General features: G+C 41.5%; 1 protein-coding gene across 1 annotated transcript in view; it reads left to right on the top strand.

Moving 5' to 3' along the window:
• Eip63F-1 (Ecdysone-induced protein 63F 1) overlaps positions 1-18218 on the top strand; it is a 168797-nt gene that overhangs the window by 43819 nt on the left and 106760 nt on the right. The window contains exon 3 of the mRNA XM_067154637.2: positions 9463-9508. Within this exon, the coding sequence (XP_067010738.1) occupies positions 9463-9508 (46 nt within the window). The remainder of the gene's footprint in view (positions 1-9462; positions 9509-18218) is intronic.

Below are 18218 nucleotides of genomic sequence, written 5' to 3' on the forward strand. Positions count from 1 at the left end.
ATGCTGTCGATGCTGGCGTACGCTCCATGAACACCGCACCAACTACACAAGACCAATTGTGGGTAGCAGTGCAAGATGCGTGGCTTCACTTCCCACCAGAACGATTCCAACACCTTGTAGAGTCGATGCCTCGCCGTTTTCCGTCTTGAGGGCTCGCGGACGAGAAACTCGTTATTAACATCACATTCAGTGTCTTTCCTTGACTTTTGGCCACTCAGTGTATATAGATGTGATATTAAAAGAGCATTAAATACAATGAATAGGAGATCCGCTACTCGCCATTTACAGAAGTTATTTCTGTCATTACAAGTATGCTGTTTACTTCTACATTGCTTGAACAAAAGCATCGCCGAATTTCGACAGGGTCAGTTTAGTATTTTAAAAAAATCTGGTGATTTCTTTTGGAATGAAAACATTGAAAGAAATAATACATTTCGCATGTAATGGTTAAGAAAAATCGAACGTGGGTGTTGAAAACACGAAGTGTAACCACTTGTAGAATCAGCAATCTTATTTAATGATGAACATTGCAATCAAACGATTAACCATTAATCGATTACTAACGATTAACAGTTAACCGCAAAAATAATCGTATGTTTGATCGATTAACTTTAAATTGCGTTTTATGGCCATAAACACGGATACAAACATTTTTGAATGAAAAATTGGTTATGAGTATTAGAATCAGTGCACCCTCACAGTTGGCTGAATTCAGCCAAGGAAATGTAGGTCTACAATGTGGAGAAGTTGTTTTTGTTGACCAGAGGAGGACGTATTAGGAAATTTTGTAAAGTAGGAAATAATATGACATTTGAAAGGTGTGCGAAAACACTAAATTGCTTTCTTTTTTCTTTATCCGCCCATAAATAAAATAAAATTTATTTTATTTGTTATCTTCCTTGATCTTTATATTTACGCTCTGATTATTATTATTATTATTATTATTATTATTATTATTATTATTATTATTATTAAATGTAGTAGTAGTAGTAGTAGTAGTAAGTAGCGAATTCTCCCACTATTGGAAGACGTTAAGAAAATAACTGAATCAGTTCTTCTGTGGGTTCTTCTTCTTGTTCCAATACACTTTCATTCTTTCCGAGAAGGCTTGTCTACGTTCTTCCGATCACTTTTGTCTGCACTGTTTTTGTTATTATTATTATTATTATTATTATTATTATTATTATTATTATTATTACTATTATATTTCATTTATTCGTATAGGCCATTAATGGACTACGTAAAGCGTCTACCTGATGTGAGATTTCCTAAGGCGCCACACTTCTTTCATCTTCTCACTGTGTGCTTTCTTCCTTTCTTCAGACCAAATTGTTCCTGTCTTCAATTTCTTGACCTCCCGGCCCACTTTCCACTTATGTACTTTTTGTCTGAATATCCGCCTCTCACGTATGCCCGAGTCTGTGATGCCAGCATCCTTCAAGTCTTCTCTAACTTCGGCGATCCACTTCATGTTCTTTATGTTTTCGGTGTATTCCAAGATCTGTTTAGTCAGTTGGCTGTCCGGCATTCTTTTGATGTGACCATGGAATTTCAGTTGAAGTTTCAGTAGGATATCTGCTCAGTCATCTGTCTACTTCGCAACCGGTATCCTTCTTGTGTCTTTTTGGGTCCTAGATTTTTTCTGACAATTCTTCTCTCTAGTTTCTTGATGCTTTCTAGTTCACCTTTTCGATTCAAGACCAATGTTTCAGATGCGTACAGGGTTTCAGGTTTGATGATCGTGTTATAATGTCTCACTCTGGTGTTACGTGATAGACATGATTTATTGTAGATGTTCCCAGTCTTCCAGAATGCTGTGGTCATCTTTTGTCTTCTCTACTCGTAAACTGATTTCTCCATCCCATTGGCCTGTATCATCTCTTCGAGGTATTAGAATGTGTGAACCCTCTTGATATTCCCGTATTTTGTAGTAATTTCCTCCGGTGCGTCTTTTAGGTTCGACAGATATTGTGTTTTCTCGACGGAAATCTGTAGTCCCTCTTTCCCAACCATCTCTTTCAGAATTTAGATTTGTTTTGTTACTGTTTCTATGGTATCTTCAAGTATTGCTAAATCATCGGCAGATGCTAGACACCTGACATCTATTCCCTTGTTCTTTCTTCCTAACCTGGTGGGTTTGTGAAGTTCCTGTGCTATCAGTTCCTTTTTCCATTCGCTTATCACTTTGTCCAATATAATGTTGAAAAAAATAGGTGATAGACCATCACCTTGTCTTACTCCCGTTCTAATTCCAAATGAATTTGATTTTGGACTTAGTGTCCGTTAGTGTCTGTTTGATGAGGTTTGTCGTCTTCTCGTCAAGGCCTCTCTCCTCTAGTTCTTGTATCAGCGATTGTCTGCCTGCAGAATCGTAAGCCTTCTTGAAGTCTACGAAAGTACAAACGATCTCTTTGCTTCTCATTACATGATATCTCAGAATTGTTTTCAGATTGAGTATCTGTTCAGCACAAGATCTTCCGGGTTTGAAGCCTGCTTGGTATTCTCCTATCGTGTGTTCCAGTTGCGACTGTACTCTATCTAGCAGGCATTGTGATAGAATCTTGTATGCAGATGATAATAGGGATACTCCTCTCTAGTTATCTACATTCGTTCTATCACTTTTCTTATGAAGAGTGTGTATGACTGCACTCTTCCAGTCTTCAGGCAGTGTTTCAGTTTCCTAAATATTTTGTATTTTCTTCGTGGTTTCACTGATTGTTTTCGGTCCAAATTCCTTTAATAGTTCGGCTACGATTCCATCTTCTCATACAGCTCTACCGTTGTTCATTTTCATTATTTGTGTCTTGATCTCTAATTCATCTGGCGCTTCTGTTTTCGCATTTCATTTGATCTGTTATATCCTTGGGAATCTCTCTGTGGGTTTGGGACAATTCAGGAGTTCTTCGAAATGTTTTGCTAGTGTTTCGCAGTTTTCTTTGTTGTTCCGTGCCAGTTCTCCAGCCTCTTTCCTGAAGCAAAGATTTTGTGGTTGATATTCTGTGATTCTGCAAAAGAAGAAGTACGCTTTCTGAAATATGGATGGGAAAGCGCGTTAGAGGTGAATAATATCGATAAAGACTTGGAATTGCTGCTACATCCAATAAAGATGGAAGAACGGCGTCAAAATGTAATCACCCTGCATTTACTGTCGTCTCGAAGAATATAGGCACCAAACACCAGTCTTCCAATCATAATAAGGGACTTCACACCAATAGCGAAAATACAGTGTAGCAATGATAAATGTCTCACGATGTTAATAGCTGAGATTCAGACTGGCGACTGATGGTTGCCAGGTCGAACACGTGCTGGCTGCTTGCGCGCGCCTCCCATATTGCAGCTGTCACACCATGTTAACAGCTGAGATTCAGACTGACGACTGATGCTTACCAGGTCGAACTCGTGCAGGCTGCTTGAGCGCGCCTCCCATACTGCAGCTGTCACACCATGTTAATAGCTGAGATTCAGACTGACGACTGATGCTTACCAGGTCGAACTCGTGCAGGCTGCTTGCGCGTGTCTACCATACTGCAGCTGTCACACCATGTTAACAGCTGAGATTCAGACTGGCGACTGATGCTTGGCAGGTCGAACACATGCAGGCTGCTTGAGCGCGCCTCCCATACTGCAGCTGTCACACCATGTTAATAGCTGAGATTCAGACTGGCGACTGATGCTTGCCAGGTCGAACACATGCAGGCTCCTTGCACGCGCCTCCTATACTGCAGCTGCCGTAGCGCAGAGTAAAAACGCCGCTTCGACGACTTAGTTTATATGAGAGCCCTGTATGTGCTACGTTCGTGTTTTTAAATTGAAATATCACAAACATTACAGCTCAGATCAGACGCATCACTTTGAATATCATTTGTACTAAACTGTTTAACAGAATCATGCATTTCTCCGGTGTTCATTTTCTTTTTTTGGCAGCAAAGGAGAATAACAAAGACACTACGTACTAGGCAAAGTGTGCTTTAGATTGAAAAATTAGAACAGTTTAAATTCGTTCCCCACTTCAGTAGTGATTGACAGGATTGCCAGTTGGTCAATTTGACTTTAGCTTCCTCGTTTTCTTACTGTTCAAAAGCTTTCGCCTGACACGTCAGTGCTGAAGCAAAAGTAATTTAATACCATTCTGAAGACTCTAAACTCTAAAAAAAAAAGAGAAAGTAGAAGATTTGTCAATGTATTAAAAAAATCAACGGTTGAAAAGTAGATTTAGCCGCAGACGTTCGATTTCGTTTGTTTAATTATTATGCGACAAAGGGCCAGAAACATGATAGTGGGGGAGGGGGAGAGTGCTAAAAAGTGCTGGCATAGAGTTAAGGTGCTAAAAGGTGCAACCACCGGGCGAGTTAGCCATGCGGTCATGGGCGCGCAGCTGTGAGCTTGCATCCGGCAGATAGTGGGTTCGAGCCCCTCTGTTGGCAACCCTGAAGATGGTTTTCCGTAGTTTCCCATTTTCACACCAGGAAAATGCTGGGGCTGTACCATAATTAAGGCCACGGTCGCTTCCTTCACACTCCTATGGCTTTCCTATCCCATCGTCGCCGTAAGACCTATCTGTGTCGGTGCGACGTAAAACAGATTTTAAAAGGAAGCTCAGAGTTAAGATGGTTTATTTCATGTTTTCCTTGTAAGGCAAGTCAATTTTAATATTTTAATAGCAGCATCTAAAATTCCTAGCTCCAGTAATGAGACGAAGACACAAACCCGGCGGTGGAGGAATTAATTAGACAAAGTTAAAATCCGGGACACGACCAGGAATGGAACCATTCAGTCGTGTACCGTACTGTATGAAAGTACTACTTGCCAATATATGTTGATCTCTGAGATGCTGAATGTGTGAAGTAATATCCGGCAGCGATCAGTTTCTTCCTTCTAACTGTTGGAAAGTGTATGCGTATATTTCACTACCGTCTACTGATGAGATCCCATGTTTATCTGCATTCTCCCTGACGACTGATCAAAGGCACAAGATTGGTTAGAAAGTGACATTGCATTGAGAACTGCAAACTTTACTCAAAATGACACACAATAAGTTGATGGTAAAATGGTCTCTCTTTTTGCTCACCACGCCAGGGGAGAGAGAGGAAAACATATTTCTAGGCATTCTGTAACGTGCACAGCTGCAGATTAGATTTTCTGCTTGTCCAAGAATGTTAATCCTGAACTTACGTTTCGAACGGATTTCACATTGACTGTCTGATTGATTGATTGATTGATTGATTGATTGATTGATTGATTGATTGATTGATTGATTGATTGATTGATTGATTGATTGATTGATTTCGCGTGAGCTCCTTTTGCAGGTTTTCCACTTGATACCCATGAGAAACCTGCGCGTTTCGATGTGATGATGACGTCAGCACGCAGCCTACTCCCGTCGAATAACACCTATGGGACTAACGTTTTCAACCGACAGACGAATCACTATCGACGTGCCGTTGCTTGCAGTTACTGTTGAACTGTTCGTCATGCAGTTTCCACATCATGTACGTCTAAACATTGTATCAGTTCCGATATTTAAAAAAAGAAATAGATTTCCTGCAGACAACGCCTTTGATCTTTTAGCAAGAAAGGAAAACAGAAGAAAGTAAACTGATGTACAATGACAGGTGTAATACAATATATGTGTATCCAACGTGTTTGAAGACGTTCTTTTCTACATTATATTTATTAGGCTTTTGGAAAAAAGAGCCATGTATCGTCATCGTCCTGTGCGCTTAACGTTCAGATATACAGCAGAAGGAAATCATCTAAGGCACCTCTTTTCAAGAAGACATGAGTCCTACAAAAATGCACAAAGCATCGGGCAGAAAACCGATTAACATCTTGTACACCGTCATTGATTTATCTAAACGTATTGGAAACTTTCAATGCCAACACTGAATAGAGAGAATGTTGGAAAGAACGTCTATCTCATAATGCCCATCTTATCAAGGATCCTGTGAGAAAAGTTGAGTTTCTTCGCAACGAATAGGCTACACTAAACCGGATTAGAACAGGGCATAGGAGATGTGGTTTTATGCTGAAAACTGTATAATCCAAACAATGAGACACATGGTATCCAACTGCTTTCGAATATGGTTTGGAGACTTTTCGCAGTATCAATCAAATGCACAAATTTGGTTTTCAAATCTGGACATTACTCTTTAACACTGTCATTTTTGTTTATATTTATGTCTCAAACCATAATAATAATACCAAGCGTAAGAACTCAACCGAGTGATAATCTTTGTGATCACCTCTTGGAACAGCATTCCGGCACCATGACTGCTTATGAGAGCGAACTATTCTTACTTTTATCGAATCTTAAATCCAGGATATCCAAATCCAGAAGAAACTACAGTGCATTTAATTATGCATAACACAAAAATTACGAAAAAAGAGACAATTTGTTTTAGCCACAACTTTCTACAAACGTGCAGATAATAGTACACGGCGTTGGATCGCAAGAAGCGCTTCGTAGAAAGGTGTACAGGCTAAACTCCCGAAGGGTCGGCAACCTCGCTGCTTCATCCGTTCAGCGGGACTATCTACTCCAAAGGAGAAAGCCTCCGAAAAACGTACATAAACAGTGCAATTTCCTTAGTTTACAGTATAATTTTATTTTCAAAATAAGCGCCCTCTAGTTCCGCACAGAGCACTTTGTTGCTCCCTCGTGAACATTCTCACTTGCTGCCCTCATCCTTCTATTAGCCTTCTCTAACAGCACATCCACCAACTCTTGCTCCACCTAATAACAAACAACGTGCTCTACTGTGAGCTGAGCGAGTGGCTACGCGGTTTGAGTCAAATAGCTGTCAGCTTGCATTCACTGGGTTCGAACCCCATTCGCAGCCCTGGATATGGTTTTCTTTGGTTTCTCATTTTCACGCAAGCAATATTTTGGTGGGGCTGCATCTTAATTCTAGACGTCAGAGGCAAACTATCGTGAGTGACATTTCACTAACTTTACAGGAACCAGGCGAGTTGGCCTTGTGGTTAGGGGCGCGCAGCTGTGGCCTTGCATTCGGGAGAGAGTGGGTTTGAACCCCACTGTAAGCAGCCCTGAAGATGGTTTTCCGTGGTTTCCCATTTTCACACCAGGCAACTTTAATTAAGGCCACGGCCGCTTTCTTTTCACTCTTAGCCCCTTCCTGTCCCATCGTCGCCATAAGACCTATCTGTGTCGGTGCGGCGTAAAGCACATTGCTAAGAATTCTGTACCTCTGGGGTGCGTGCAATAGGATGTCTTAGTGTTTTGACTATTGTACGAAGCCATTTTTTTCTAACTAACTTTACTAAGGAGTTCGGCAATGTATTTGAATATGTCGCATCATAAAATTCAAGAAATGTCGATGTTCTTACGAGTTTCTGCAAAATATTTGAAGAACAATAGTTCGAAATGATACTTTTTTCGTTTTAATTGTGAAACTTCAGCCTACCACTTTTCCTGGAGATCTTATACACAATTTTTCTTGTCTGTAATAATGTCCTCTATCCCACTCACATGCAATTGCACACTTGAGCATGCATCCTAGATTTGTACTGGATTTCTTGTTTGTCTTTCACAGGGTCTCTCTTATAAACTAGGACCGAACGCCCGCTACGGCCTCTTTGCTTTAAGTGTGTATACAATCTTCTATGAAGTCTTACCTTATGCAAGATGCTGGAAGTATTGCTCTTGCATTGTGTCTTCTGGCTGACGCGAGTGAATTCTGTTTCTGATTACATTCGCAATGTTTTCTTTCAGTTCCTCCAATGTGTGAGAATTTGTTCGATACGCTTTTTGTTTCGGTTTACCCCACAAGTAAAAATCACACATTGTTAGATCTGGAGAACGAGGGGGGAAACAGACCAGCATGGATCACTCTGTCTGCAAACTCTTCCGACATTGTAAGAAGGGAATCTTGTGCTGTATGAGGCGGGGCTGAATCTTGCTGAAACAACCCACGCGATTTTTCTTCTTCCGTTAATCGAAGGAAGAACGGCATCAGAATGTCATCTTGGTCCTCTCTGCATTTACTGTCGGCTCGAAGAATATAGGCCCAGTTGTTCGTCTTGCACTAACAGCACACCAAACACCAATCTTCCAATCATAATGAGAGACTTCGTAAACAACATTAGGATTTTCTGCACTCCAATAGCGAGAGTTCACACGACCACTAAGATGAAACCAGAACTTTTAGGTACGAAAATACGGTGTTGCAATGATAACCGCCTCACCATGTTTACTGGCGACTGATGCTTGCCAGGTCGAACACGTGCAGGCTGCTTGCGCGCGCATCGCAGAGAAAAAACGCGCCTTCGACAGTCTTATTTTATATGAGAGACCCTGTATTATTTGATAGGTGCATAACAGTGTGTGTTATTTTTTAATAGAATAATGCATTAACAGCATCCGAAAATATGGTTTTAGCTAATGCCCCCACTTCTTTCTCTCTCTCGTGAAGCGCATAAACAACAGAGCCAGATGAAAAAGTATACCATACATCTTAAAAAAGGTGTTTGTTAAAATATGATGTAGAAATTACTCTTTACATTTGTATTACGTTATTTTATAAATATTAACCAATCGTCTAAAAAACATGCCTTAGTACCTTCAACCTCATGGAATACGGACATACTATACTTCTGATGTATCAATATTCATGAGACACGCATTGTATAATTTCGATAAAATCATCTCATGAAGTGTTCCACAAGAGGCATATCGCAAAAATATTAAGCATTGCATTACCTCCCGGTGTTTTACTTCGAAGAAAATGCAAATAAAACTATTCTGATTGTCAGAATAGTATCAGATTCACCATAGCATTGATAATATGACTTTCCGCCATCAACCTTGATCTCGATTTTCCAAAAACTATGGAGCGTCTAACAGAACGCCGAAACATGTGTCTCCTTATTTTCAATATAGATTGTCCCTGCAAAATATGATCAAAATCGGTGTAACACATACCAGACCCTCCTCTTGTAAGTATGACAAGTGTAGGATAAACATAATTCGAGATTAACACACAAAAAGGAAGGAGGCAGAAGATAAAGTTGGGCATAAAAGTTAATACAGGAAATAAAACAATTTTTAGTTAACTTACAGGTTGGTTAGTTTGTTGACTGGCTGGTTCTGTCGACTAAGAGGAACTCATCCAGCTTTGTAGCTATTATACCAATAATCTGTGTTTGTTGAACCTAGTAATGAAGGAGTCAATCAGACAACCAATCTCTTACTCGATCTTCTTTTAACCGACTTTGCTGGCGCGCTTAAATGCGCCTTTGTATTGACTGTCAGATCGTTGCCAAAAACCTCATCGACCTGAGCAGTATCGCAGATCGCATTCCAATCAGCAGGCGGTGCTGTGTTCATTTAGTAGCATGAATAATAATTGCTCCCGTCCTACCCTGCCCCTCTTTTTTTCATGTTTGTGTAATGGTGTGTGTGTCTCATTATGTTCTGACGGAAGTACTGTATGTATGTTGCAGCAAGATTCCCTGCCCAAACGAGACTTCTCAGAAGAGGAACTGAAGGGTAAGCGTTCAAACTTTTGGCTTCGTCTCCCATACTGTACATAGAGAAATAGGTGTTGCCAAGCCCTGCCTCGTTAACGTGGCTTGGAATAGATCATTTCAACCGAAACCTATCAGTGTTCCAGTGTTATTGATTAAAATGTAGCGCTGAGGATAATGAGGCCCTTTTTACAGCGTCTACTTTGAATGCAATTTAGAATTAATTCAGAATAAAGTGAAGCAGAACTTTAAACTAACATTTTAAATATGGATAGTATCCCCAGAAATGTATGAAGATCGGGGCATGGATATTACACGTGAAAACAACACAAAAAATTCACCATGAACATACGTCCTATGATGGATTGCATACGAGTTACGTCTGTTTATGTTATAAGCTAGAATAGATCGAGATATTTTGTATTCGTTTTGAAGGCAAGAATTCTGACTTTAAAGGTCTCATAATTTAACTTACCATCTAATCGTTATGAGCCCGATGATGTTTTTCTGCTCAATGGATAAAATAACGTAAGATTCTGCCATTGATAACATCATGCACGATTCTCAACAACACTGTTCATTAGCCGAAAAGCCCTCAAACTTGACATACTTTGAACCCTTCCTGTAGACAAACAATGCCGATAATTTGAGTACAACTTTGGAATGTTTATAACTCGTATATGATCGACCATAGGACAACTGTTCATAGGAACGTTGTAGATTGTTATGGGCTGTATTATCTACGCTCCGCTTACTTCCCACAAATACAACAGCTTATGTAATTAAATTAGAAGTATAATTGCAAACTTGAGTGAGTATATTTTGAGCTGAACAAAGGTAGATTCATTACATAGAAAATAATTTACAGGTAGTTAATCTCAAGTATCGCAATGATTACAAAGATTCAGATGGGTTAACTTTTTGGAACATAGGTACTATGTTGATTATGGACGAGGAGAAGTTTAATGATCTTCAGTAGTGCTAAAGTTAAGGCTGGGAAGTTCTTCTCGATCGAGAAATTGTAGACCGGCAGTGAACATAAAACCTCTCGACTCTGAATGCGCGTGTACGAATCACAGCGTCCGGTATGGAAGCGTCGGATTCGAGCCGTTTTCATCCAAGTGGTCGTAAGTCTAGCGCAAGCCTGTCCAACGCCGCGTTCCTTTTAGCGCCTTCCAAACGCAACAACATTAACCATATCTTACATTTACATACACTTAATGATTATATCTTATTTTTTATATTCCCGCAATTGTGATTCACCTCTTAATTTTAGCTGTACTCAGAATATTATCTCAGGTGCTGTGTCTTTTGTTCAAGAACGCCGTGTACTGTGGCAACTCTGTACATTATAATCCCTGCTTTCTGTTGAGTACTAGGCGTTATGGAGGAAAGCTGGTATTGGTATTTCCCAGTTAGAACACCTTCCTGGAAACGATCGCATTATGAATGTATCTTAAATCCTTCCTTCTAAACATTCTTACAAAGCATCTGTTGTTCACTACCTTGGAAGTGTTTCACGGACTCCTCAATTGAATTTGGATTTTATCGTGACAAGAATCAGTGTGCTATATCTCTGTAAGCTCATTTTATGTGTTCTTCTCTTTAACTTAGATTTAAACTTAATTTATATTCAGTGAAAAATAGGATTTTAACGACCTGATTTTTTTATTTATATTGACTGCGAAAGGTATACATTCGCATTATTATTTTATGCAATGATTCTAATCATGACTAAGTGTTTACAAGCCTACAGTTTTCATAATGAATTTGAGGAAGAATTTGCAGCGCGCATACGATGCGTGATTTCACACTAAATACGTTAGTACGATATGTTTAAAAACATTCCGTCTGCATGTCCATGATCATCTTGCCGGGCTGAGAGGCGTTCGCCTTCTGAGCCAAGCTTGGCAGTCCAGCTACTCAAATATGTCAGCCTCGTGACGGTAGATTAACTGGCATGTGAAAGAACTCCTGCGGGACTGCGTTCCGGCACCTTGTGGGATTAGTACATCATCATCAGCACCAAACGGCACCCGCGCCTCCATAGCCAAGAGTCAGGTTGGACTGCACTAACTCTTCCCTAACCCATTTCAAAATAGTTACTAGACAACACCCGTCTACAAGTAATGTATGCGAATAATAGCAGCATTTGTTTCAAAATCTTGTGGTGAAAATTCGAGGAGTGGGTATTATTTACGTCAAGGTCGGTACAGTGCTCCTGACGTATAGAAATCTTCAAGTTGGTATTTTTCTGCCCATTCAGTTGGGAACTTTGTTCCCACCGCAAATGAGAAGCGCGCCAAGTACATATCGCGTCATTTTAAGTACAGTATGCGCCAAAATATACAGTACTGGAAATTATGTTAGTCGTATTGTCATTGCCTTACTTATCGAGATGATAGTGTAAATGTTCAAAATGTGCTCCATTGCGCTGTAGGGAGTGTTCATAACGATCACGCAGATTTTCCAACACATTCTGGAACATAGGTTGCTACAGAGTCCCGAAGAACGAGACGATCTTCTGACGTAATGCAGGCACAGTTTTGGGTGGATCTGGACAATTGAACATTTGCTCCTTTAATATTCCCCACACGTAAGCATCAGGTGGTGAGATCGGGGGAATGTGATGGGTAGGGGAAGTCAGCCCCGCGGGAAATTACTCGTCCTGGAAAGGTTTCTTGCAGCATAGCCATAGTCTGTCGAGCGGTGTGGCAGGTCGCTCCGCCTTGTTGGAACCACTGTCTATTCATCTGCATGTTCCTGGCACGACAAACTCTTCTGATCACCATGTTCCTATAGCGGTCCTGGTTAACAGTAAGAGGTGCACCATCATCATTCTCTATGAAATTCGGACCTAGCACACCGTTTCCTGACACTGCACACCAAATCATACTCTGTAGCGGTGTCTGGCCTCTCGAAACCAAGAAAGCGAGTTGTTTGGCGATTGATAAAACCGTCCAAGTGAATGTGACTTTCGTCGGAGAACCACACGTTGAACAAGAAATCTGCATCTTCGTACACCATGGCCTGACATGGCTATCGTGCTCCGTCAATCGTTGCCCAACCTGTATTCGGTACGGAAATCCACCTATGTCTTTAAACAATCGTCAAAGTGACGTAGGGCTGATGTTTAATTTCAGGGCTGTTCGCCGAAGACTTCGCTTTGGAGACTGCAACACCTGACTGAGGACACGTCCATGATTTTCATGTGTGGACACAGTTACTGGCCTCCCAGACTTTCCCTTGCGTTGACACATTACACTACCCGCACGACGAAATTTTTTAACAATAGGTACATAACTGTGCCGGCTTATTGAAATGTTCACGATATTGTTCCGCCACTAACTTTAAACTTGGCCCACCTTGATAACTGTTTCAGTACGAGCGAAAATAATACTCCACTTATAAACACTTTTTCTTCCGTCGCGAGACCCATTGTCACTTCCAATCACAGAGCACAATTAACAATTCATCCTGGCGATGTAACAACACGCAGACGTTCAGGCGTGCGCGTGCACACTGCGCGAACATGAGTACTGTATATTTTGGCGCATACCGTAGTAGTACGTGTTAAGGACGGCTGGTGTAAGTTTTCGTGATAGGTCATTCATGTCTAAAAAGAAGTTCATTTTTGCAGAGTCAGAAGAAATTGGTAATCATGCAGCGGGACGAGAGTAATCGGCGAGCATTTCGTGGACAAAAAGCGAAGTTTCCAGAAATCGAAAACAAGATATGCGCGCAATTGGAAAGATTGTAGCTGTTTTATCAAAATGGTCCTACGTCTAGTGACTGTGGTGAAAAGTCGAGGGTGGGTCAAAGTCGGAAAAGTAATCTGGGGCGACACGTTTGTAAGGCCTAACGAGCTTGAACATTTCCCGGCGATAAAATTAAATTATGGTTTCCTTCTAGGCTCTTATGTTTTTTCAAAATAACATTGCGCAACGTCTCCCACCCAATTGTGAAAAAATATAGTAAATTTCCACAGACTTGCTACGGGTTTTCGCCAGAAAATTGGTATTGCAGAGTGGACGCCAGTAATACTGCATTTTAAAATACCTCCGGAGTATATTTATAGCCTAGTAATAAAAACCAACGACGCGAGGAGTACTACTACTACATTCCCCACGTCCTTGTGGGGTTGCACATGTTGATATGGCCCTCGAATCGTGCGCGATGTATTTTTACTTTGGAAACTATTGCACTGGAAATAAATCGTGCATTGCACTTCATTTTCTGGGATTTCAGAAAATTAATGGTAGCTATTAATGTTGCTGAAAATATTAGGCCACATTCAATAAATTATGAGCAGAAGGGCGCAAATCTTTCCCATCCAACATAAATTTAAGATCGAGGCTCCAATGAAATTATACGAGTATAATACCCGCCTCGCGGGTTCACTGGAATAAATCACACCCTGAACTACCCCCCACCTCCACCGCTTGAACATACAGTACGTATTTCCCATGAACAGAAGGGCAAACTGCGTCCGATTCCTTGGCCGAATGATCAGCATCGAGGCCTTCGGCTCAGAGGGTCCCTGGTTCGATTCCCGGTCGAGTCAAGATTTTAATTGCGTCTTGTTAATTCCTCCAATTTGGGGACTGGGTTTGTTTGTTCCAAAGCACTCATCTTTATATGTACATACACACACAAAACACACTACCAGCCGCCACAGAAACATGCAATGAATACATCCCTCCATATAGGACTGGCGTCAGGAAGGGCATCCGACCGTAAAATAGGACCAAGTCCACACGTGCGACGCAGATTGCACCAGCGACCACGCTAGGATGTACAAGAAGAAGAAGAAGAAGAAGAAGAGTGTGAGCAAACGGCCTTTTGACTTCGTCCGGGTGACGAGTGTGTACAGCTGTCTCATGAAATCGCTCCTCACGTCTTATCCATCTGAACTATATAACGCGAGAACAGCGAAGGCTCCAGTTTCTTAGTTGCCAGCGCAAATGATCTCCAGCAAACTGCAGTCTCCTCCCACGGTGTCGTCTGTCCAATGACGGTACTCGAGCAGGTCTTTGTTGATCACTACCTGTACTGCTGTAAGTCCACCTGTGGTGTTCCCGGTGTAACTTTGCGCTACAGACGCACAAAACGATCCTGCCCTCCTTCCGCGGCCAGTTCCAGGGAGCCTGGCTACACCTCCACAGATACCACCCTCTCCATCTGCGAGGAGAGTTCTTGAAGGAGCGTAATTGTTCGATGACTACTACCTTTCCCGTTGTCTACCTCGGTCCGCACGATCAGCTATCATGAGTTGTAAACACTTTGAATTGGGGCACTCGTGGCACCTCCCAAATAGCCCACTGTTATGTTCTTGTCGTCATAGTTCAATCTCCCATCCCATTATGCGTTCGTACAATGTAGTTAGAAATATCCAGACACGTGGCCTAATTGTTATTTTTTGAGCAGTGTAGACGTTGACTGAGACGATACACTTATTGTAGCTTGACAGCACTCGTGTGTACTACCCAACTCCCTCTATGATAAATAGGTTTAGAAGTCATTCATGCACTTTACTGTTGACTAGACGTGGCAGATTGTAAGCTTTACATTTGAAGACATGTTGATGTAAAAGGCGTGGCGGTGCAATAGCAGGACCACCCGATGAGACGAGTGTGTAAAACATACAAAGTGTCATAAAACAAAGAAGAGATTTTTTGGCAGGTCGATGATCATAGCGAGCGATTGGAAGGAAGCCAGCCTAGTTATTTGTAGCTGAGGCCTGTACCGTCCTCAAGGTTCGTAGAAGTGCACAGGAAATACGACGTGGCGACAGTGACCTCCTTGTACGCGACTGACATATCGCTGTTGATATCATCCTCTTAGGGCAAACTCCATTTTAACGTGGGTATGGAATTACCGTCATCATTGTAACCATGGGAGTTTCCGTGGCTCAGACGGCAGCGCGGTTCATGTGAGATTTGTGCTGGTTTTTGTCCCTGTCATCTTTCATTCCAGCAACACTCTCCTCATTTCATCTGTCATGGCAAAGAGGAGTGCGACACGCACAATTCCTATCCTCGCCTCCGTGGAAAACAGGTTGTAGGTTTAACCATGGCAAACAGTGGCGTGCACATCTCGTATCAAGTGAACGCAGATAGGCACGCTACAGGGCTGGGGAGATTAGTATTATGTTTAAAATGTCTTTCATTTTCTCGCAGTTTCGCCGGGCTAAATAGCTGGCCTTCTGAACCTAACTGGGCTGGTTCGATCCTGGTTCAGTCCGCTGCTGCTTGAAAGTGCTCAGACACGTCGGCCTTGTGGCACGTAAAAGAACTCCTGCCGTACTTAATTCCGGAACAATTAGAGTTAAGCGGATCTCATGTTTGGACATCCTGTTAGAATACCGAAAACTAGAATTAGAAGAAGAAGAATACAAAAAATATGTAATAGCAATACCAGGGTTAAATGGATCGCAGAAATTAAGAATGATAAATAACACTAAATGTTCTCAAGAACAAAATAGACAAAATTTTCTCAGCTGCTCACATGTGAGAGTACAAGGGCGAAAGGTAGAGTGTTGTCGCCATCTCAGAGGAGGAACAAATATTGGATGTACAGAAAAGCTAGTCCTACATTGGCTATAAAATGTAAAATAAATTATTGCCCGCCTCTGTGGTGTAGTGGTTAGCGTGATAGCTGCAACCCCCAGAGGCCAGGGTTCGATTCCCGGCTCTGCCACGAAATTTCAAAAGTAGTACGAGGGCTGGAACGAGGTCCACGCAGCCTCTGGAGGTTAACTGAGTCGAGGAGAGTTCGATTCCCTCTTCAGCCATCCTCGAAGTGGTTTTCCGTGGTTTCCCTCTTCTCCTCCAGGAAAATACCGGTATGGTACCTAACTTACGGCCACGGCCGTTTGCTTCCCTCTTCCTTGTCTATCCGTGCCACTCTTGTCATCCCCCTATTCAGCATAACAGGTGAGGCCGCCTAGACGAGCTACTGGGTCTACTCCCTAGTTGTATTCCCCGACCCAAAGTCTCAACGCTCCAGGACACTTCCCTTGAGTCCGAGGGAAAAACCTACCCTGGACGGTGAACAGATTAAGAAAGAACTGTTTAAATGGATTTTTCAGGGATTGCAATGATTTGAAAGTTCATTCTTATGTTAATGCTTCAGAGAAATGTTCTCTTAGATGATACCGATCATAAAAACATTCGAAACACGGGCATTTCGCCACATTGCCAATGTTACTCTTCTGTTACATTACTGAAGAGTGGCAATGAAACCAGGCATAACAGTTCATTTTTCCAAAGCCTGGCGCTTGCAATTGGTTCCTTCGATGTGCAATTACTGTAGAACAATTGATGTTATAAAAGCCATTTACAAGACAGAACATTACTAGACGATAAAGGACAACGATATTTCAAAATACATTGAACAAAATCAATCGTCAAAGTACAAAAGTAAATAAATGAACGAAAACAACAATTAATTGGGATTTGAACACGCCGAAAGTCCCTGCACTAACAAGTGCATAGTGTTGGGGTTATTACACTTGTAAGATATCTCCTGGCCTAAGAGAGTACTCTAAGTCACTTAGTTTACACTGGCACAGAAAGAGAGAATATCAATTGCTCCGTTAAATTATCGTACCTTTGCTAGTGTTTACAGCGCTCTATAATTTCTGGTATGGGCTAGAACACTGACCTCTCTCAATCTCATACTGTCTTAACCTTCGCCCAATGAAAGTGACTAAGGTATGAGCGATGTTAGTAACAACATTCCTGTTCAGGAACTCCCTCACGCTTACTACGTCATACACATATCCTACACTGTTGGTCAAATATAAACATACTCTCCAGGTGTCCGATCTGCGAACGTAAACAGAAGAACCACTTCTACCAACTCCGTCAATCACAACAAAAATAAACTGTGACAAATATTGTAAACCAACTTGGAGATTTAGAGTAAAAAATGTTGCCTCAAATTCTTTTGGACTATCCAATCCAATCCATTCCAATCCAATCTAATCCAATCCAAGCCAATCGAATCCAATCCAATCGAATCCAATCCAATTCAATCCAAACCAATCCAATCCAATCAATCAATCAATCAATCAATCAATCAATAATCAATCAATCAATCAATCACTACTGATCTTCATTTAGGGCAGTCGCCCAGGTGGCGGATTCCCTACCGCTTGTTTTCCTAGCCTTTTCTTAAATGATTGCTAAGAAATTGCAAGTTCATTGAACATCTCCCTCGGTAAGTTAATGCAATACCTATTTCCCCTTCCTATAAACGAATATTTGCTCCAAATTATCCTCTAGAATTCCAACTTTATCTTCATATTGTGATCTTTCCTACTTTTAAAGACACCACCCAAACTTATTCGTCTACTGATGTTCTCCCACGCCACCTCCCCACTGACAGTTCGGAACATACCACTTAGTCGAGCAGATCGTCTCCTTTCTCCCAAGTCTTCGCAGCCCAAACTTTGCAACATTTTTTAACGCTACTCTTTTGTCGGAAATCCCCCAGAACAAATCGAGCTGCTTTTCTCCTGATTTTTTTCCAATTCTTGAATCAAATAATCCTGGTGAGGTTCCCATACATTGGAACCATACTCTTGTTGGGGTCTTACCAGAGACTTATATGCCCTCTCCTTTACATCCTTACTACAACCCCTAAATACTCTCATAACCTTGTGCAGAGATCTGTAACCTTTATTTACAATCCCATTTATGTGATTACCCCTATGAAGATCTTTCCGT

This window comes from Anabrus simplex, chromosome 10 (assembly GCF_040414725.1).
Source record: "Anabrus simplex isolate iqAnaSimp1 chromosome 10, ASM4041472v1, whole genome shotgun sequence".
Taxonomy (NCBI): Eukaryota; Metazoa; Arthropoda; class Insecta; order Orthoptera; family Tettigoniidae; genus Anabrus; species Anabrus simplex.